Source organism: Macaca fascicularis, chromosome 16, assembly GCF_037993035.2.
Source record: "Macaca fascicularis isolate 582-1 chromosome 16, T2T-MFA8v1.1".
Lineage (NCBI taxonomy): Eukaryota > Metazoa > Chordata > Mammalia > Primates > Cercopithecidae > Macaca > Macaca fascicularis.
Window position 1 is genome coordinate 70,434,340 of NC_088390.1, and position 21,018 is coordinate 70,455,357.

General features: G+C 49.1%; 2 protein-coding genes across 3 annotated transcripts; both read right to left on the reverse strand.

Annotated features, from left to right (window-relative positions):
• Positions 1-11,252: 11,252 nt before the first annotated feature.
• On the reverse strand, positions 11,253-12,905 carry CSH2 (chorionic somatomammotropin hormone 2). 2 transcript variants are annotated; one of them, XM_045375792.2, is made up of 5 exons: positions 12,834-12,905; positions 12,412-12,572; positions 12,067-12,186; positions 11,809-11,973; positions 11,253-11,547 (listed from the first exon to the last, which is right to left on the reverse strand). In XM_045375792.2, exons 1-5 carry the CDS (start codon positions 12,841-12,843, stop codon positions 11,350-11,352), a joined length of 654 nt encoding a protein of 217 aa, XP_045231727.2. In that variant the 5' UTR covers positions 12,844-12,905; the 3' UTR covers positions 11,253-11,349. The 2 variants fall into 2 exon arrangements, with proteins under 2 accessions (XP_045231727.2, XP_005584725.3); XM_005584668.4 differs by having other exon boundaries at positions 11,809-12,186.
• Positions 12,906-18,488: 5,583 nt separating this feature from the next.
• Positions 18,489-20,092, reverse strand: GHV (growth hormone variant). The gene is made up of 5 exons (XM_045384537.2): positions 19,972-20,092; positions 19,596-19,756; positions 19,267-19,386; positions 19,010-19,174; positions 18,489-18,754 (listed from the first exon to the last, which is right to left on the reverse strand). The coding sequence occupies exons 1-5, from the start codon at positions 19,979-19,981 to the stop codon at positions 18,557-18,559; spliced, it is 654 nt and encodes a 217-aa protein (XP_045240472.2). The 5' UTR covers positions 19,982-20,092; the 3' UTR covers positions 18,489-18,556.
• Positions 20,093-21,018: the final 926 nt, after the last annotated feature.

Consider the following 21,018-nt stretch of genomic DNA (forward strand, 5'->3'; position numbering starts at 1 on the left):
TGGAGCGGGTCTCTTGTGGGCCCTTTTTATATCCTGGCCCCTTATCTCTCGCTGCTTGACCCCACTTGTTTCTCTGTACGTCACTGACGTGCCTGTGCTAATGGATAATTTAGAAGTTCCTCCCACACATGCTGGGATCATGCCCCCTGACTTGTCATCTTTCTCTTCCCATCGTCACTAGCATTGTGAGGGTTGTGCCCAGAGTGTCAGGCAGAGATACTACCCAACCTGTCCTCTCTTTAAGGGTCAGGTGGGTGCCCTCTGGCAGCACGCCATGGTGGAAAACCTGAACGTGGGGAAGGATGTCAGGATAGCCAGTCCTCGAGACCCCTACAGACCCCATCCCACTCTCTATCCTGTCCCTTTCCTCCTCCCCACATGTTTCCCCTCCACCCTAGCAGAGAGAATGTACATTTTGGGAAAAGGAGCCAAACATATCCAATAAATTGTGGGGGTTCCGGGCACGATTCAGTCTTGAATTCCACTTTTGCTGATTCCTCCCAGGCCCGCCTGAGGCAGCTGGATGCAGTGCTAATACTGACCACTAGAGGGAACCAACCCCCCACTTTGCTCTCCCCTTTCCCTGAGCCTTGGGGTGGGGGTGGGGGTGGGTGCTCCCCCAGGTCCCTGGGGAGGAAGAACCCAGACTCAAGGTATTGCCCCAGCTCCTTGGACCTGCAGCAGAGATACAAGCCAAGAAACAGAAATCCCGGGGACAGACACGGACCACAAGTGCTTCCTCCCCTAGCCCTGAAATCATCAGAGAATCTCAAAGTTAGAAGAGTTCTTGAAGGTTTAAGTGTCTTTCCCGGTTTTGGAACTCAGAACACATCAGGCAGAAAGATGCCCTATGCAGCCGTGGAAGCCCTTCCTCTTTTTTCTCCCCCTCCTTTCCAGGTCTGTATAGAGCTTATCCAGTTGCCAAGGGCCTGCCTATGCATTCTCACGTCTGACCTGCCACTTGTCTTGTGTAGTAGGTATTATTATCATCCCGTTTCACAGATCAGGAGACTGAGGCTGAGAGAGACTGATTGCATGAGGTACCTCAGCCAGGGCAGCAGATCTCCACAACCTTGCTCTTCCCACATAGTGTCATTCAAAGTCCTTTCTCCAGGCCGGGCACGGTGGCTCATGCCTGTAATCCCAGCACTTTGGGAGGCTGAGGTGTGTGGATCACTTGAGGTCAGGAGTTCAAGGACAGACTAGCCAACATGGCAATACTCCCTCTCTACTAAAAATACAAAAGTAGCTGGGCATGGTGGCACAAGCCTTTAATCCCAGTTACTCGGGAGGGTGAGGTGGTAGAATCGCTTGAACCCAGGAGGCAGAGGTTGCAGTGAGCCAAGATCGGGCCACTGCACTCCAGCTTTGGGGACAGAAGGAGACTCCCTCTCAAAAAAAAAAAAAAGTCCTTTTTCCAGAGCAGGTAGTGTGGTGCTACTCAGTAACATAGTTATTTTAGTTTCTTTCTTTTCTTTCCTCCCTCCCTTCCTTTCTTTCTCTCTCTCTCTTTCTTTCTTTCTTTCTTTCTTTCTTTCTTTCTTTCTTTCTTTCTTTCTTTCTTTCTTTCTTTCTTTCCGTCTTTCTTTCTTTCTTTCTTTCTTTCTTTCTTTCTTTCTTTCTTTCTTTCTTTCTTTCTTTCTTTCTTTCTTTCTTCCTTCCTTCCTTCCTTCCTTCCTTCCTTCCTTCCTTCCTTCCTTTCTTTCTTTCTTTCAATGGAGTCTCATTCTGTCATCCAGGCTGGAGTGCAGTGGCATGATCTTGCCTCACTGCAACCTCCACCTCCTGGGTTCAAGTAATTCTCTCACCTCAGCCTCCCTAGTAGCTGGGATCACAGGCGCCCGCCACTATGCCGGGCTAAGTTTTGTACTTTATTAGTAGAGACAGGGTTTCACCATGTAGGCCAGGCTGGTCTCAAACTCTTGACTTTAGGTGATCCACCCTCCCTGGCCTCCCAAAGTCCTGAGATTACTGGCATGAGCCACCGCTCCCAACCCAGTAATTTCAGCTTCTAAATCCCTCTGAGTGCAGGGATTCTGCCCCCAACACAAGCGGATCTTTGCCTCATTATGTCTTTCCATAAGGGACAGATTGTTCTTTCTCTATACCCAGGTGAGAATGGCCCAGTGGCATGGGGTGCCTTGTGGAAACCTCACAGCAGGACAAGGTGAAGGCAGAGAAGGTCAGGACTGAGCCTCCTGTCTCCTGGATCCCAGGGTTGGGGTTGTTTCACTGTCATCTGGAGGTCACAAGCATCAGATGCCCCCAGAGATGAGAGCAGGAAAGAACATCCTCACCTGCACTGACATCTTCCACCCCTAAGTTTAAGAGCATCTAGCACTCAATGCTGTAGAAACACAAGCAAGCAAACAAGCAAACGGTTCTAGAAGTGGTTGACTGTGGTGACATTGCTGTCATTTTTCAAGGTAACCTTTGCTGCCCTGCTGCAAGGCCGAGGATGGAAACCCCTCAGGGGTTTGAAATTCTTATCCAAGGATGAAAATAAGAAAGATTCTACTAGGTTGGGAAGAAAGAGACTCAGAAGTGGGCCTGGTAGGCTGGGGTGGGTGATCCTCAACTTTCAGACCTTCCTAACTCTGTCTTCTGTGCTTGGACAGGATTGGATGAAGGAATCAGCTCTGCCCTCTTTGTCGTTATTACCGTTGCCCTTGGAGTGGGTGTCATCACCATAGCACTGTATTTGAGCTATCGGCCCTGCAAAGTGGACCAGAGGAAATTATGCTATAGACAGAGAGAGGAGGACAAAGAGGAGGAAAGCTAGTTTGCTGTTGAGGAAGAGAAAAGTACAACTCATATAATTGACAGCTATTTGATTGAATGAGACTTCTGCTACTGTGGTTTCCCAGGCAAGGAAGAAGGGATAGAGGAGAAAGGAAGAAACAGAATGGCAGGCTACGTTACCCTTTGTGTTCTTCTGTCTGTAAAACAGTGTTTCAGGCCCCCATGTCCCATGTCTCCAATATGTCCAGAAGCTCACCTTTCTCTCCCTCTCTTTTTTTTTTTTTGAGATGGAGTCTTGTTTTTGTCGCCTAGGCTGGAGTGCAATGATGCGATCTTGGCTCACTGCAACTTCAGCCTCCCGAGTTCAGGCGATTCTCCTGCCTCAGCCTCCCCAGGAGCTGGGATTACAGGTGCACACCAACACAGCAGGCTAATTTTTGTATTTTTAGTAGAGACGGGGTTTCACCATGTTGGCCAGGCTGGTCTCAAACTCCTGACCTCAAGTGATCCGCCCACCTCGGCCTCCCAAAGTGCTGGGATTGCAGGTGTGAGCCACCGTGCCCAGCCACCTTTCTCTTTAGAGCCCATTCTAGTCATTAGGAATCTCAGTCTCAATGTTTGATTTGTAAGAAGGCCTCTTGTGCCTTGCCAGTTGCATCATCAGTCCACTCTTAGATCTTAAAAAACAAACAACAAAAAAAGAATCTGTCCTTTCCTCATGCTTCGCACTGCCCTTTTCTCTTAAACATCATACTAAAGTCAGGCACATCTTAGAAATGCAACTCATATTTCATGGTTTTCTGATTTCTAACTGGGAACTCAATTTGTAGTCCAGGGACAGGACTTTGAAGGGAGTAAGTATCAAATACGGGGCTAGGAGTCAGAGCTCTGTTCCCATCTCCACTTTTCCTTGCTCCCCTGACCTGGGCTTCTGGAGTGCCAGCTCCCAGAGCTGAGCTTGTTGACATCATTAAGGATCAGTGGCAAGCTTCAACTCAGTAACCATCTGTTGTGGGTCTTGGGGGAGTATACAGATGGTAAGAAATTCCACTTTGGGCCGGACAAGCATCCTATCTAGCCCAGTGTTCTGTCTGTGAAGTAGAAGGTAGAGTTCTTCCACGGAATTGGCATCATAGGTTAAGCACTCCAAACATCTCTGAATTCCTTTTGACAGAGAGATCAACTGTGAGTTCTCATTTGCCAGTTTTCTTTTTTTTTACCCAGGTGCGCGTCTAGGTTACAGTTCCAATGTTTATTCTCCCTTTTCATCAATAAGTACATATTTTCATCTGTCTGCAGACAATTTCCCTGAAGCTTCAAGAGGAATCCTCTTGTGAAAATGTTCATACGATTTTATGATTCAGCTTCCTTCCCTGTCCTTGGGGAAGAGTATATTCACCCTCGGAGAAGGCATGAGGAATCATAAAACCAGATCTTTTCTTCCAAATCAGTCAAGAAATGTTCACTGAAATGTTGCTATGGTAAAAATAAAAGTGATTTTATGATATTCAAATGCATTTCCATTATATTCTGAAAGTTCTTATTATGTCAAATGGTTACATTTTATAACTTTTTTTTTCTTTTCTTTTTTTTTTAAGATGGAGTCTTGCTCTGTTACCCAGGCTGTTGTGCAGTGGCGCGATTTCGGCTCGTTTCAACCTCCACCTCCCTGGTTCAAGCCATTCTCTGCCTCAGCCTCCCAAGTAGCTGGGATTACAGACGCCCACCACCATGTCCAGCTGATTTTTTGTGTTTTTAGTGGAGACAGGGTTTCACCATCTTGGCCAGGCTGGTCTTGAAGTCCTGACCTCGTGATCCACCCACCTTGGTTTCCTAAAGTGCTGGGATTACAGGTGTGAGCCACCGCTCCTGGCTGCATTTTATAACTTTAAGTACAATTTCTAAGGAAAAAACACCGTGTCGATAGCATAAACAACCAGCCCAGGTTAGGGTGTGCATTAGCTCAGGGCAGCAGCCTATTTGACCTGCTTTCAAAACTGAAACTCAGGCCAGGGGCGGTGGCTCAAACCTGTAACCACAGCTCTTTGGTAGTCTGAGGCGGGCGAATCACTTGAGCCCCGGGGTTTGCGAATAGCTGGGGCAACTTGGCGAAACCTCATTTCTACAAAAAGTACAAAACTTAGCCACGTATAGAGGCACGTTCCTGTAGTCCCAGCTACTTGAGAGTCTGAGGTGGGAGGATCACTTGAGCGTGGGAGGTAGAGGGTTGCAGCGAGTTGAGATCATGCACTGCACTCCAGCCCGGGCAACAGAGCCAGACCCTGTCCCAAAAACAAATCAAAGGAAACAAAAATACTAAACTTCAGATTTCCAGATAGAGGTGCGTAGCCTTCCAAATTGCAGATACTAGCTAGAAAAAACCGTGGCATCAGACAGCAGAGGGAAAACATTTTCCCATTCTTCCCAGACCTCCTCTGAGTCTGGTGTTACAGATTAAGTATAAAAATAACCCTTTGGTTTCACCACATACAAGGCCGTGGGGATACAGTGGTGAACAAAACATTGTCCCTGGCTTCTACAAGTTTATTAGGAAAGCTAGACAAACAAGTAGGAGATTACATTTGTGCATGAACTCCTATGACTGGGAAAGCAGATTGTTAAGAGAAAGCATAACTCAGATCAAGGAAGGCTTCCTGGAGGGACATGAAATATCTTGACTCTGCAAAATAGCATCATCCCCGAACATGAGCTTTTCAACCTGGATGTTTCCACTAGGTGGAGCTACTGCTCTCTCATCCGGTGAGTCTAAAGTAAATCATACCTTCCCTGAATTGAGCATTTGGGGAAGTAAGTTAAGAAGCAGGTTTCAGAGACAGGAGTATAGAGCTGCACCATCCGGGGATCCACAGCCATTTCGGTGTCAGGATCAGCCGCATCAGGGCTGTAGTTATCCTGTATCTGCAAACGCTGCCTCATGGCCTCAGTGCCTTGAAGCACAGTGAACCCAAAAAGGAAGGGAAAAATGAGCCAAGCGTGGTGGTGTGCACCTGTAATCCCAGCTATTGGGGAGGCTGAGGCAGGAGAATCGCTTGAACACGGGGATCGGAGGTTGCAGTGAACCAAGATGGCGGCGTTGCACTCCAGCCTGGGCAACAGAGCGAGACCTCCATCTTGAAGAAAATAAAAACAAAAACAAACAAACACAAAACAAAACAAACAAAACAAACCAAAAAGGGAGGAAGAAGGGGGCCACTGGGACTTTCTAGTTCCAGCAGGGAGAGCCTGGAGACTTAGCCGGCTGCTGCCTTTGCTTGTCACTGCCACAGGGTGTCAGTGTTGACAGATGGTCCCACACAATACCATCAAACCAAGTGGGTCTGCAGATCCGGGTTCCCAGCTGCTGTGGATCTCTGAGGGAGGATGATCTCCTTCTTCCAGGCCTGGTCCAGCTGCGCGTGTCCTCTTGCTTGGGTTTCCAGGGTTCCAGTTCTTAGAGCTCAGTAGTTTGGAAGAGCTGTCCCGCAACGGTCTTCAGAGTAGGCTGGGTTACTTGGAACCCTTGTAGACTTGGAAACTCTGTTTGCTTTCCTTCCCGAAGGATCCACACCACCAGGGGTCAGGCAGCCCCTTCTCACTGATTCTTTCTTTCTTTCTTTTTTTTTTTTTTTTGGAGATGGAGTCTCGCTCTGCCTCCCAGGCTGGAAGTTCAGTGGCGTGATCTCGGCTCACTGCAACTTCCACCTCCTGGCTTCAAGCAATTTTCTTGTCTCGCCTCTGGAGTAGCTGGGATTACAGGTGTGTGCCACCATGTCCCGCTAATTTTTGTGTTATTGGTAGAGACAGGGCTTCATCATGTTGGCCAGGCTGATCTCAAACTCCTGACCTCAGGTGATCTGCCCACCTCTCAAAGTGCTGGGATTTCAGACTGAGCCACCACGCCCGGCTTCATTGATTCTTAAAGCAGGAAGGGTCTCACATCTCTCTTCCAGTATAATAGAGCTTCTGAGGGTAGCTGCCTTCATTGTCTATAGGAGGAGGTCCCACCCCCTAAATGATTTTGATCATATTCTTCCTGAACATTAAAGCAATTGGCTCACGCTTAAATTGCAGCTACCTTGAATATCTCCAGAGGAAGAGTGGCCTTTAATACTCCAAAAGTTTGTCGTCTTTATTATTATTTTTGAGACAGAATCTTGCTCAGCCACCCAGCTGCAGTGCAGTGGCATGATCAGCTCAGTGCAACTCTGCCTCCCAGGCTGGAGCGATTCTCGTGCCTCAGTAGCTGGGAATACAGGTGTGCACCACCACACCTGGCTAATTTTTATATTTTTAGTAGAGATGGGGTGCCACCATGTTGACCAGACTAGTCTCAAACTTCTGACCCCCTCCCGCCTTGACCTCCCAAAGTGCTGAGATTACAGGCGTGAACCACCGTGCCTGGCCATTTATCCTCTCAAGGATGGTCAGGGTGACATTTTGGTGTCTTTCTCTCTAGACCTGAGAAAGCATAAGTTATATCTTTAGTGGGACTTCTTACCATAGGGTTAATAATAATGTTTACCTTAGAGAATTATAGTCAGAAAGAAATGACATAATACTTGTAGTGAAGTAGCATGGTACTAGAGACGTGTTCACATTTGTTGGTTTTAATTATTACACTGATAATTCTGGTGGGAATTAAGCACATCATTGTAATCACAGTGAACTCAAAGCAAGAATCAGAAATCCATGGTGACCTTGAGGGCCATCAAAAGTCATAGACACCGTGCACAGCTTTCCGATTTTTCTAGTCTTTTTCTTGCTCCTTCCCCTACTTTCTCCCGAGTTTGGTCCTCTATGATTTAGGACTACTAGTAGGGTGACCAGTCCTATTAGCTGAGTTTGCATTGAGCTGAGGGATTCTTGGAAGGAACGTGGGACTTTCAGTGTTGACATTGAGAAAGTCTCCTGAAAACGAGGACAAGTTGGTAACCCTAATCCCAGCGGTGCTCATCACATGCCTCAGCACTCCAGGGCCTTCTGAATTAAAGAAGCAGCCAGGCAAAGTATCAGCTTGTCTTGGCCTAGAAGCCCAGACCTGATAATTCAGAAGAAAAGGGAAGGGGTCAGTTCTGCTCTCAACTGTGTATAAAGGGACAAAACTCACCATGTGTATTTCAACAACGCTCATGGAAGAAATTCAGAAGTGGTCATTTTAGGTTAGGGTAAATTCAAAAAAATGACAGAGTCAGGAAAACATTATCCCAGGGGTCAAGGATGACTCGAGCTCTGCCTACTGAACTCCTCCTTGTGCCAGTCTCACTAGTCTTATCTTTAGGAAGAGTTTTCATTATAAAATACCATTAAGGGTCAGGCGCGGTGGCTCATGCCTATAATCCTAGCACTTTGGGAGGCCAAGGCGGGTGGATCCCCTGAGGCCAGGAGTTTGAGACCAGCCTGACCAACATGGCGAAATCCTGTCTTTACAAAAAACACAAAAATTAACCGTGTGTGGTGGTGCACGCTTATAATCCCAGCTACTCAGGAGGCTGAGGCATGAGAGCCATTTGAACCCGGGAGGTGGAGGTTGCAGTGGGCTGAGATCGCACCACCGCACTCCAGCCTCTGTTTCAAAAACAAAAACCAAAATGGACTTTAAACATATTTAGTTGTGAGAATATATAAGCATTTTACCATTTTACGTGTACATCTTAACCATTGTATGTGTACAGTTCTGTCACATGAAGTACATTCACATTGTCATGCAACCATCACCACCATCCATCTTCAGAACCCTTTTCATCTTGCACAGTCTAAACCCTTTGCTCATTGAATAGCTCCCTATTCCCTCCCTCCCCACAGCCTCTGGCAGCCACGATTCTACTTTTTGTCTCTATGAATTTGACTGCTCTGAGTACCTCATATGACTGGTATCAGACAGTATTTGTCTTTTTGTGACTGGTTCCTGAGAAACACTTTTGAGATGACTGGTTGGAATTCAGAGCAGGTGGCACCACAACTGGCCCAGGTGTCTCATCTCCTTATTCTCCTTTTTCCCTGTTAAACCAATACACCTGTGGACACGAGGCTCTCATCTCTGCGGTCCCTAACACAGTGGTTCTCAACCTTGTTTACACATTAGAATCACCTGGGAAAGTTTTCAAACTACTCTTGCCTGTACCAGATTCCAGGCTAATTATATCAGAATCTCAGGGACTGAGGGCTTACATATGCATCGTTTAGAAAACACCCTAGGCATCTCAAATTTGCAGCGGAAATTGCTGTCCACACCAAGTTGATGAGCTGAAAAGTAGAATAACTGTGGGTAAATCAAAAGAGTTTAAAGTAGATGGTCTTTAAGGTCTTTTTATATTCGAAAATGTGCAAAGTCATGTAGTATCTTTCTAATTCTCAACCAGCAGTGGTTGAGTGCATTCTCCTATACCGGAAGGGAGCTGGGTGGACACTCTCTGGAGTGTGGCTCCCCCTGCAGTTCAGTTTTATGTTACGACCACCCCACTTTAGAACCCTCTTAGTCACCCAGGTAGGCGCTGGACATTGTCATTCCCCTATCACGTGCATTCAACAAATACTTACAAAGATGGGTCACCTTTCCTTTTAAAACACGCAAGCCAAGAGATAATTAAAATTGTGCTCATTCTATCGACTTCTAAAGACCGTGAGATTTCTAAATAATTTTAAGGCCGAATGAAGGACGCTGCAGGAATATTGATTCCAGCTTTGTGCAAGAAATAGTTTTCTGCAATGAGAGTGGTTTAATAGAATGAGGAGCGCTGTGAAAAAGTGATTCCCTTGGTCCTAGTGCTACACACTCGTAATTGGAATACTGACTATAATGGATGCCGGAGGATAAGATTCCCAAAGTAGAAGAAACTAGACTGACTTATGAGGCCCTTCTAACTTCAAAATGCCATAATTTTAAAGCCAGATAGTAGAAGAACTACGTAAGATGTAGGAATGACTTCTGAACTGAGAAATGCAGCAGCTCCAGAGTTCTTCTTATTTCAGCTTTCGGCCACTCCCCAAGGACTGAGTTATTAACTGTAAAATAGCCAAAAATGAACACAAATGGGTCTCATTATCAAGAAAATTCATTATAGTACATAAGAATCAGAACTTCTAAAGAAGATTAATTAGGGGGTTGATTTTTTGCATTGCAGAATAATTCCTGACTTCATGAAATCATTTTTGGATACTAGAGTTCCTGTGAGCATCTTAGTATCGATTTATAGGTCACCAGTCACTTAGCCAAAGTGCTTGGCAGAGTAAACTCTTAACTCTAAAGAACTAACCACCGCTCTTTAGTGCTTCTCAACACTAAACATCTGAAATGTTCATTATTTCCTAATTGTCAAGGAAAACAATATAATTTCACAACAGATATTTAGACACTCCATCAGAAAACACAAAACATCCAAAAATTCAATGCAGAAATAACTACAATTTCTTGAGTACTATAATATATCAAAAATGTCACTGTGTTTAATCCTCTCATAATCCTAGTAAAGCAATATATTATTATCTCAGCTTGGTCAAGTAATTTATTCAGGAGCACTAAATTATGTAAAAACCAAATTTTTCTGATTCTTTCCCTTACACCAAGTTCCCCAATCAGCATCTCTTAGAATAAACTTGCTCACAAACAGCTTGGAGACCATGTGTGTTTGGGTTAATTTTTGCTCTTAATATATGTTCAATATGTGTTGCCAGTGTTTAAATGTTAGATTTCACGTAAAGGTCTGAATATCCTAGCTGTCTCAAAGAATCAGAAGGTCTGGAAGCCCTGTCCCTGCAGTCCTGATGGTGACAGGCTGGGTGGGTCCTACCTCAGCAGGGGCTTGAGTGCTGCAGATTGTGCTGGTTCTCACCCCTCTGTGTTGCATCCACCAAAGGAAAGCGAGTGTCATCTGGGATTTATCCTATTCCATCCAGCCCTCATTGCTTACATTGATATCTTCCTGGCACCTGTTGTCACTGCATTTGCAACCCCAAATAAAATCTCTCTTCCACTTCCCTCACCCTAATTCTGATTCCAAAAGCTCTCGTTCTGTATGTCTGAAACTCATTTTTGCATTGTTCTCATTTCCCAAGAGTAGCTGGGCTTAAGGAATATTGATCTTAAAGTTGTTCTGCACACAAGTAATTCTATTATATTGTTTCCTCACCTGTTGGGAAGCTTTTGCCTCGGCACTTAATAGCCCATCTTGTTTTCATTTCTTCTCATTCCTGGGGGGCCAGGTTTGGTGTTGATGGTAATGGTGGGACAGGAAGAAATGCCTTCAAGTCATCTCTGGGATGACCATTGAGCTATGACCAGTGAGCTGGGACCACTGACCTGATGGAATGGCCTTAGTGAGTAACAGACTGCAGTGATGTGTCAGCTTTCTTATGGCACAGGAACAACCAAATCTCTTATATTTCAGTGGCCTGGTTCCCAATAGACCCTGCAGGCTCTACAGGTTGTCTTCCCAAGCTGCCCCTTGCTTCACACCACCACCTTCCACCCCATAATATTATAGAAGGACACCTAGTCAGACAAAATGATACAACTTAATTTTATTAGGACAAGGTTGGTGGGCACTGGAGTGGCACCTTCCGGGGCCAGGACAGGCACTGGGGAGGGGTCACAGGATGCCACGCGGGCACCTAGAAGCCACAGCTGCCCTCCACAGTGCGGCACTGCACCATGCGCAGGAATGTCTCGACCATATCCATGTCCTTCCTGAAGCAGTGGAGCAGCTCGTAGTTCTTGAGCAGTGAGTCATCGTTCTGTGAGTCTGTGTCAAACGTGCTGTAGGTCTGCTTGAAGATCTGCCCAGTCCGGGGGCTGCCATCTTGCAGCCTCTGCAAAGTGAAGGAAGAGAAGGAGAGGCTGAGCGCTTGGTCACTGTTCCCTCCCTCCCTCTCTCATTCATTCATTTTCCTCCCTCCCCTTCAGGGTGTAGAGAAAGACCTGGAGGATTGATTCACCAGGGGAAATGAAGACTAAGGTGAGTTCTCTTGGGTCAGGGCCTGACTGCTAAAAAGAGGGCAGCAGTGTTTCTCTCCCCCAGCCCTCGAAGCCAGTGAGGTTGCAGGATTGGGGAACCCTGGCGCCACCCTCACCCGCATCAACGTTTGGATGCCTTCCTCTAGGTTCTTTAGGAGGTCATAGGCATCGCTCTCCGAGGTGCCATACACCAGGTTGTTGGCAAACACACTCCCGAGTAACTGCACGGGCTCCAGCCACGACTGGATGAGAAGCAGGGAGATGCGGAGCAGCTCTAGGTTCTGCAGGGGAAGGACACGCAGTGGCTGTGCTGCCCGGGGGCTCTGACCACAGGCCTCCCCTATCCCCACCTTGGGGAGAAGGTATCCACTCACGGATTTCTGCTGCGTTTCCTCCCTGTTGGAGGGTGTGGGAATAGACTCTGAGAAGCAGAAGGAGGCCTGGGGGTTCCCCATGAGCGAATGCTTCTTTTCCTTTGGGATGTAGGTTTTTTCCTAGGAGAAGGACCCCCCCACCAAGAGGGACTGCTGGTCTCTATGCTGGAGACCAGCTCCCATTGTTACTTCTCTGAGAACCTCGCTCAGTGTATGCTCATCTGCCGGCATTTTCGCTTCAGAAAACAACCGTGAACTCCTTAGTCTCCTCCCATGACTTCCCAGGCGGGGGAAAGTCACCCCTTTCTGCCACCCCTGACACGCACCCATTCCCCAAGAGCTTACAAACTCCTGGTAGGTGTCAAAGGCCAGTTGGTGCAGGCGATGGGCTTGGATCATAATGTTGTCAAAAAGCCTGGATAAGGGTACGCTTGAGACCCTACCAGCCTCTTGAAGCCAAGGCAGGCAGAGGAGGGCAAAAACCAGGAGCAGGGATGTCCGGGAGCCTGGGGAGAAACCGGAGGGCAACGGAGGGAGCCAGAGAGCAAGAGGCCAATGCTCTCCCCGCCCCAGGAGCTGTTTGTTTTTCTCTCTCCATCCCTCCAGGGACCAGGAACATTCTGATATTGGTTAAATATCTGGGCTTAGATGGCGATACTCACATTCAGAAGCCCCAAACCTGAGGGTTAGTGCCCCTGTCCCATCTACAGGGCGCCACCTCTCCCCTCGGGACACATCGTGTCGAAAGGGATTTTAGGGGCGCTTACCTGCAGCCATTGCAGCTAGGCGAGCTGTCCACAGGACTCTGAGTGGTTCGGGCAGTCGGGCTTTGAGATCCTGGAGCTGGTCTCCTGTGGGCTCTTTTTATACCCTGGCCCCTTATCTCTGGCTGCTTGACCCTACCTATTTCTCTGTACGTTTACTCATGGGACCCCTGATGCGGCTGTGCTAATGGCTAATTTAGAAACTCCTCCCACACATGCTGGGATCATGCCCCCTGGCTTGTCATGTTTCCCTTCCCACCGTCACCAACACTGTGAGGGTTGTGCACAGAGGGTCAGCCAGAGATACTACCCAACCTGTCCTCTCCTTAAGGGTCAGGTGGGTGCCCTCTGGCAGCACGCCATGGTGGCCAACCTGAACGCGGGGAAGGATGTCATGATAGCCAGTCCTTAAGACCTCTACCGACCCCATCCCACTCTCTATCCTATCCCTTTCCTCCTCCTCGCATGTTTCCCCTCCACCAAGCAGAGAGAATGTGTGTTTTGGGAAAAGGCGGCAAGCACAGGCAATAGATTGCAGGGGTTCTGGGCAGGATTCAGTCCTGAATTCCACTTTTGCTGACTCCTCCTGGGCCAGCCCGAGGCAGCTGGATGCAGTGCTAATACTGACCACTAGAGGGTACCAACCACACACTTTGCTCTCCTCTTTCCCTGAGCCTTGGGGCGGGGGCGGGGGCGGGGGCGGGGGCGGGGGCTCCCCCAGGTCCCTGGGAGGACGAATCTACACTTGAGGTATTGTCCCAGGTCCTTGGACCTGCAGCAGGGATACAAACCAAGAAACAGAAATCCTGGGGACAGACACGGACCACAAGCGCTTCGTCCTATGCCCTGAAACCATCAGAGAATCTAAAAGTTGTAAGAGCTCTTGAAGGTTTGAGTCTCTTCCCCAGCTTTGGAACTCAGAACACATCAGGCCGAAAGATGCCCTGGATAAAAAAAAAGAAAAAAAGTCCTTTCTCCAGAGCAGGTAGTGTGGTGCTACTCAGTTATTTAGTTATTTTAGTTTCTTTATTTTATTTTATTTCTTTTTTGTGATGGAGTCTCATTCTGTCACCCAGGCTGGAGTGCAGTGGCATGATCTTGCCTCACTGCAACCTCCACCCCTGGGTTGAAATGATTCTCCCTCCTCAGCCTCCCTAGTAGCTGGGATTACAGGCTCCCACCACTATGCCGGGCTGTTTTGTACTTTTTTAATAGAGAGGGGGTTTCAGTATGTTGGCCAGGCTGGTCTCGAACTCTTGATTTTAGGTGATCCACCCTCCCTGGCCTCCCAAAATACTGAGATCACTGGCATGAGCCACCGCTCCCAACCCAGTAATTTCAGCTTCTAAATCCCTCTGAGTGCAGGGATCCTGCCCCCAACACAAGGGGCTCTTTGCCTCATTTTGTCTTTCCATAAGGGGCAGCTTGTTCTTTCTCTATTCCCAGGTGAGAATGGCCCAGTGGCATGGGGTGCCTTGTAGAAACCTCACAGCAGGACAAGGCGAAGGAAGAGAAGGCCAGGACTGAGCCTCCTGTCTCCTGGTGCCCAGAGTTGGGGCTATTTCAATACCATCTGGAGGTCACAAGCATCAGATGCCCCCAGAGGTGAGAGCAGGAAAGAACATCCTCACGGGCACTGAAATCATCCCCCGCTGAGTTTAAGAGCATCTAGCACTTGACGCTATAGAAACAGAAGCAAGGAAGCAAGGAAACGCTTCTAGAAGTGGTTGGCTGTGGTGTTGGCAACCAACATTGAAAACCCACAGCCCTGTAGCCCAGGATGTGAATGCTGGGGCCCTGCCATCTCCCCCCTTTCGGAGCAGAAGACAGACCTCCTTTTTCTGCCGTCATTCCCGAAGCATTACCCGACCAGCAGCCCAGACTCATCATCTGCTGGGAGGGCCCTGGGCTGTGGGCTGTTCTCCAGGCAGGGCTGCAGGAGGGTCCAAGAGGGGTGTCATCAATGATACCAGTTCTGAGAAAGCTGGGGCTCAGGGAGGGTGGAGACACCTCTTTCTCCATTCTCCTTCCAGCACCAGCAAAGAGGAGGAGCCAGGTGGAAATGGAGGAGGGTCCCTGAGCTCCACTTAGCTTCTGCCTCCCCCACCATCCTTCCTCCAATGTGAATTGGGACAGACGGAGCCCCATGACAGGGTCTTTTAGCCAGTGTTGGGGACTTAGATGTGGATTTTCGGCCATGGAAGAAGTCTCCAGCCTCCCTTAGGAATGAGCCCTAGCAGGGGCCCTAACTGGGGATCACTGCACAACTCCGCAGATAGGCACAGGGCTGGTGAGGCTCCCTAGACGGGTTACTGCCAGGAACACGTGGGAGCAGCCAGGGTACGGGAGTGTCTCCTGTCACCTCTCCACTTCTGTTGACCCCAGAGTTATGGTGACTCAGAGGACTCCAGGGAACCCTGGGGAAACAACTTTACAAAGGGTTACCATGGCAACCATGGACCAGAGGGAAGAACTGAGGCCCACAGGTGTGGGCAGAAGTCGGTGATCCTTTTCTGTAGTCTAGATCTTCCCAGGGCCTTGAGCAATGGAGACCACGTCCATCATTCATTGCTAGTAAAAAATCAACTTTGAATTAGACTTGAGATTTTCCTGACAGTCCCGGGAAGTGGCCCACTGTTGGGGCATCACTTGGGGCCAGATCCCTGGCTCCTGCAGGCTGAGAGACTACCCAACAAGAGCCTCCGCATGGCCAGTGGGGAGAGGCTGGGCTTCGCATCTCTGGTTTCAGCCTCAAAAGGCTCAGGATAGGCCAGACACTGTGGCTCACACCTGTAATCCCTCCACTTTGGGAGGCCGAGGTGGGTGGATCATGAGGTCAGGAGTTCAAGACCATCCTGGCCAAGATGGTGATATCCCGACTCTACTAAACAAACAAAAATTAGCCGGGCATGGTGGCAGGCGCCTGCAATCCCAGCTACTCAGGAGGCTGAGGCAGGGAATTGCTTGAACCCGCAACATGGAGGTTGCAGTGAGCTGAGATCACGCCACTGCACTCCAGCCTTGGTGACAGAGTGAGACTCTGTATCAAAAACAAAACAAAACAAGACAAAAATCTCAGGATAATCTCACAATCATCTTGGTTCCTTTAAAGAACCTCCCTTTATAATTTAGGATTAATGAATTTCTCTGTGTGTTTGGAAGCCCTTCCTATGTCCAACCTTGACTAACTTTAGGGTTCTGTGTGCCTGCTGTGGAAAGTCGCAGATCTGCTGTTGATCCTAAAGTGGTGTCTTTCAGGCTTTGAGATCTCCTGTTAGGTTCAAGACTGTGGGGTTGAGGACAATCACATTTTTCGAAGCCATACTCACCGGGTCTTAGGGATCGCCTCCGAGGGACTGGTGGGCGCTCCTTCCACTCCCACTTTGGTGATTTGCGGCGCACACTTCCCACCTGCAGCTCTGTTCTTTCTTCCTTGAGATCAGAGGCTGTTTATCGTACTGGGACATACTCTACCTCCTTTTGGCTTCTAATATCCTTTCTCTGAGTTTGGTACCGAGTCAATTACTCAGCTCATTGGATTAAGGTCTTCAGGGAATATTATGTGGGGATTCCCAAGGGCTCTCCTAGGGGAGGTGAGGAAGATGATCAATACTTCTGCGTGTCCACCATGTGCTTGGGACTCTACTGAGCCATAGGGATGTGAGTGAGGATACTGAGGCTCAAAGAGATCAGGTGGCTTGCCTGGAGCTCTCCCACTATCCAAGGCCTATCCAAGGCCCCCAGGCTTTCCTTCCATGCCAAGATCTTTAGAAACCTCATCTAGTAAAGATGGTGGCACTACTAGGCATGGACAGAGCTTGCCTCAGTGCAAAGCTAGCAGGACAGGGGTCAAGTCCCTGCACAGAGGATGTTCCATGAAGATGGGGGGAATTGAACATGAGGAATTCAGCAGCAGAATGAGGTGTCTATAGGCATTAAGGAAAGTGGTAGAAAACAACCACCCAGTGTAGCTCGGTTTAGTGAACCGAGGCACATCATGCTGCCTATTTGTATTGCACGTTTCAGTGTACATCGTGTTTCACTTCCTGTATCTCGTTGGACCCTTAAGCTTGCCACATGATATGGCCGGGGGGTTCAGGCACGGAGAAAGGGCCTTGGAAGGCTTGGGGAGGAGAGGGGCAGGCACTGTTGTGTGTTGATGGGGTATTGTTTGCACTGGTTGATGATCTCTGAACAACCAAGAAGTACATAACGATCTACCTAACCGGACGTGCTAAGTAATTTCACTTTGGGGATGATTCTCCAGGGAGACAATCCATTGATAGAGAAGTGAAAAACATCGAGATGTGTCTAGTAGTTGTAGGAAGTCTGGGGTGCTTTCCTGATGGGGTGTCCTCAGCTGGAAATAGCCTCTCCTTCCTTTGACCTGTCCTGTGGCTATTTGCAGACATTTTATTCCTCTTACCAGACTGTAAGCTCTTTGAGGCTGGATTTCTTTTCTTTTCTTTTCTTTTTGTTTTTTGAGATGGAGTCTTGCTCTGTTGCCCAGGCTGGGGTGCAGTGGCACGATCTCAGCTCACTGCAAGCTCTACCCACCCCAGGTTCACGCCATTCTCCTGCCTCAGCCTCCTGAGTAGGTGGGACTATAGGCTGTCCGCCAGCACACCCGGTTAATATGTTGTATTTTTAGAGATGGGTTTTCACCGTGTTAGCCTGGATGGTCTTGAACTCCTGACCTTGTGATCCACCCGCCTTGGCCTTCTAAAGTACTGGGATTACAGGCGTGAGTCACTGTGCCCGGCCTGAGGCTGAATTTCTGCCTTTCGTCTATTCATTCTTTCACTCATTCTTCTATTCGTTCATTCACCGATTCCACAAGTAGTTGTTGTCTATAACATTTGCCAGAGATTGTACCAGGCAGATGGGCATATCTAGATAAACAAAACACATGATCCTTTCTCTTCTGGAGCTAACAATCTACTGGCAGCAGAAATAATAGCAAACAAGTAAGTATGTAACAGTAAAATAGAAATTTGGAATTCGAAACATTCCCATGAGGTAAATAGGTAAGATATGGAGGGAGGGAATAAGCCAGAAGGTGACAAGACGAGGCAGCTGGCACAGCTCTAGGCCCAGGAATTCAACAAGCGTCTACTGAGTGGACCCAGCACATGAGAGGACAGTGCTAAGCAGAGAAGTCAAATGTCCACTGGGCTGGGCATGGCCAGGTCGCCCATGCTGTGTCTGGACGTCCTCCTGCTGGTATAATTATTTTAAAATGACAGGACAGGGAAGGGCGCCATGGCTCATGCCTGTAATCCCAGCAATTTGGGAGGCCAAGTTGGGCAGATCACCTGAGGTCAGGAGTTGGAGACCAGTTTGGCCAATATGGTGATACCCCGTCACTACCAAAAATACAAAAATTAGCTGAGCCTGGTCGCGCATGCCTGGATCCCAACTATTCGGGAGACTGAGGCAGGAGAATCGCTTGAACCCAGGAGGCAGAGGTTGCAGTGAGCTAAGATCGTGCCAGTGCACTTCAGCCTGGTTCCCAATAGACCCCGTGGGCCCTACAGGTCGTCTTCCCAACCTGCCCCTTGCTCCATGTCACCACCCTCCTCCCCATAACATTATAGAAGGACACCTAGTCAGACAAAATGATGCAACTTAATTTTATTAGGACAAGGCTGTTGGACACTGGAGTGGCACCTTCCATGGCCAGGAGTGGCAATTGGGAGGGGTCACAAGGGATGCCACCCAGGCATCTAGAAGCCACAGCTGCCCTCCACAGCGCGGCACCGCACGGTGCACAGGAATGTCTCGACCTTGTTCATGTCCTTCCTGAAGCAGTAGAGCAGCCTGTAGTTCTTGAGCAGTGTGTCATCGTTGTGCGAGTTTGTGTCAAACTTGCTGTAGGTCTGCTTGAAGATCTGCCCAGTCCGGGGGCTGCCGTCTTCCAGCCTCTGCAAAGTGAAGGAAGAGAAGGAGAGGCTGAGCGCTTGGTCACTGTTGCCTCCCTCCCGCTCTCATTCATTCGTTTTCCTCCCTCCCCTTCAGGGTGTAGAGAGAGGCCTGGAGGATTCACGAGAGGAAATGAAGACTAAGGTGAGTTCTCTTAGGTCAGAGCCTGACTGCTAAAAAGAGGGCAGCAGTTTCTCTCCCTCACCCCTCGAAGCCAGTGGGGTTCCAGGATTGGGAACCCCTGGGGTCACCCTCACCCACATCAGCGTTTGGATGCCTTCCTCTAGGTTCTTTAGGTAGAGATAGACGTTGAAGTTCGAGGTGCCATACACCAGGTTGTTGGTAAACACACTCCTGAGTAACTGCACGGGCTCCAGCCACGACTGGATGAGCAGCAGGGAGATGTGGAGCAGCTCTAGGTTCTGCAGAGGAAGGACCAGCGGTTGCTGTGCTGCCCGGGGGCTCTGACCACAGGCCTCCCCATCCCTGCCTGGGGGAGAAGGCATCCACTCACGGATTTCTGCTGTGTTTCCTCCTTGTTGGAGGGTGTCGGAATAGACTCTGAGAAGCAGAGGGAGGTCTCGGGGTTGCGCAGGAATGAATACTTCTGTTCCTTTGGGATATAGGCTTCTTCCTAGGAGAAGGACCACCCACCAAGGTCTACCCTGCAGACCAGCTCCCATTGTTACTTTTCTGGGAACCTCACTCAGCGTACGCTCATCTGCCTGCATTTCTGCTTCAGAAAACAACCCTGAGCTCCTTATTCTCTCCCAGGACTTCCCAGCGAGGGAAAGTCACCCCTTCTTGCCACCCCTGATGTGCACCCATTCCCCAAGAGCTTACAAACTTCTGGTACGTGTCAGATGCTAGCTTGTGCAGGTGATGGGCGCAGAACACAGCGTTGTTAAAAAGCCAGGATAAGGGAATGGTTGGGAAGGCACTGCCCTCTTGAAGCCAAGGTAGGCAGAGCAGGGCAATAGCCAGAATTAGGCATGTCCAGGACCCTGGGGAGAAACCGGAGGGCAACAGAGGGAATGGAGAGCAAGATGCCAGTGCTCTCCCTGCTCCAGGAGCTGTTTTTTTTTCTCCCTCCCTCCAGGGACCAGGAACATTCTGAGATTGGCCAAATATCTGGGCTGAGATGCCCCCGTCCCATCTACAGGGCTCCGCCTCTCCCCTCAGGACACATCGTGCAGAAATGGATTTTAGGGGCGCTTACCTGCAGCCATTGCAGCTAGGTGAGCTGTCCGCAGGACTCTAAGTGTTTCAGGGAGTCAGGCCTTGGGATCCTGGAGCTGGTCTCTTGTGGGCCCTTTTTATGCCCTGGCCCCTTATCTCTTGCTGCTTGACCCCACCTATTTCTCTGTACGTTTACGCATGGGGCCACTGATGTACCTGTGCTAATGGCTAATTTAGAAGCTCCTCCCACACATGCTGGGATCATGCCCCCTGGCTTGTCATCTTTCCCTTCTCACCGTTACCAGCATCGTAAGAGTTGTGCACAGAGTGTCGGCCAGAGATACCACCCAACTTGTCCTCTCTTTAAGGAGCAGGTGGGTGCCCTCTGGCAGCACATCATGGTGGCCAACCTGAACACGGGGAAGGATGTCAGGATAGCCAGTCCTCGAGACTCCTACAGACCCCATCCCACTCTCTATCCTATCCCTTTCCTCCTCCTCACATGTCTCCCCTCCACCCAGCAGAGAGAATGTGTGTGTTGCGAAAAGGCACCAAACACAGCCAATAGATTGTGGGGGTTCTGGGCAGGATTCAGTCCTGATTTCCACTTTTGCTGACTCCTCCTGGGCCCGCCTGAGGCAACTGGATGCAGTGCTAACACTGACCACTAGAGGGAACCAACCCCACACTTTGCTCTCCCCTTTCCCTGAGTCGGGTGGGCGGTGGTGGTGGGGGGGAGCTCCCCCAGGTCCCTGGGGATGAAGAACCCAGACTCATGGTATTGCCCCAGCTCCTTGGACCTGCAGCAGAGATGCAAACCAAGAAACAGATATCCCGGGGACAGACACGGACCACAAGCGCTTCCTCCCCTAGACCTGAAACCATCAGAGAATCGAAAAGTTGGAAGAGCTCTGGAAGGTTTGAGTGTCTTTCCCAGCTTTGGAACTCAGAACACATCAGGCCGAAAGATGCCCTCTCCAGCCATGGAAGCCCCTCCTCTTTTTTCTCCCCCTCCTTTCCAGAGCTGTATAGAGCTTATCCAGTTGCCAAGGGCCTGCCTGTGCATTCTCACGTCAGACCTGCCACT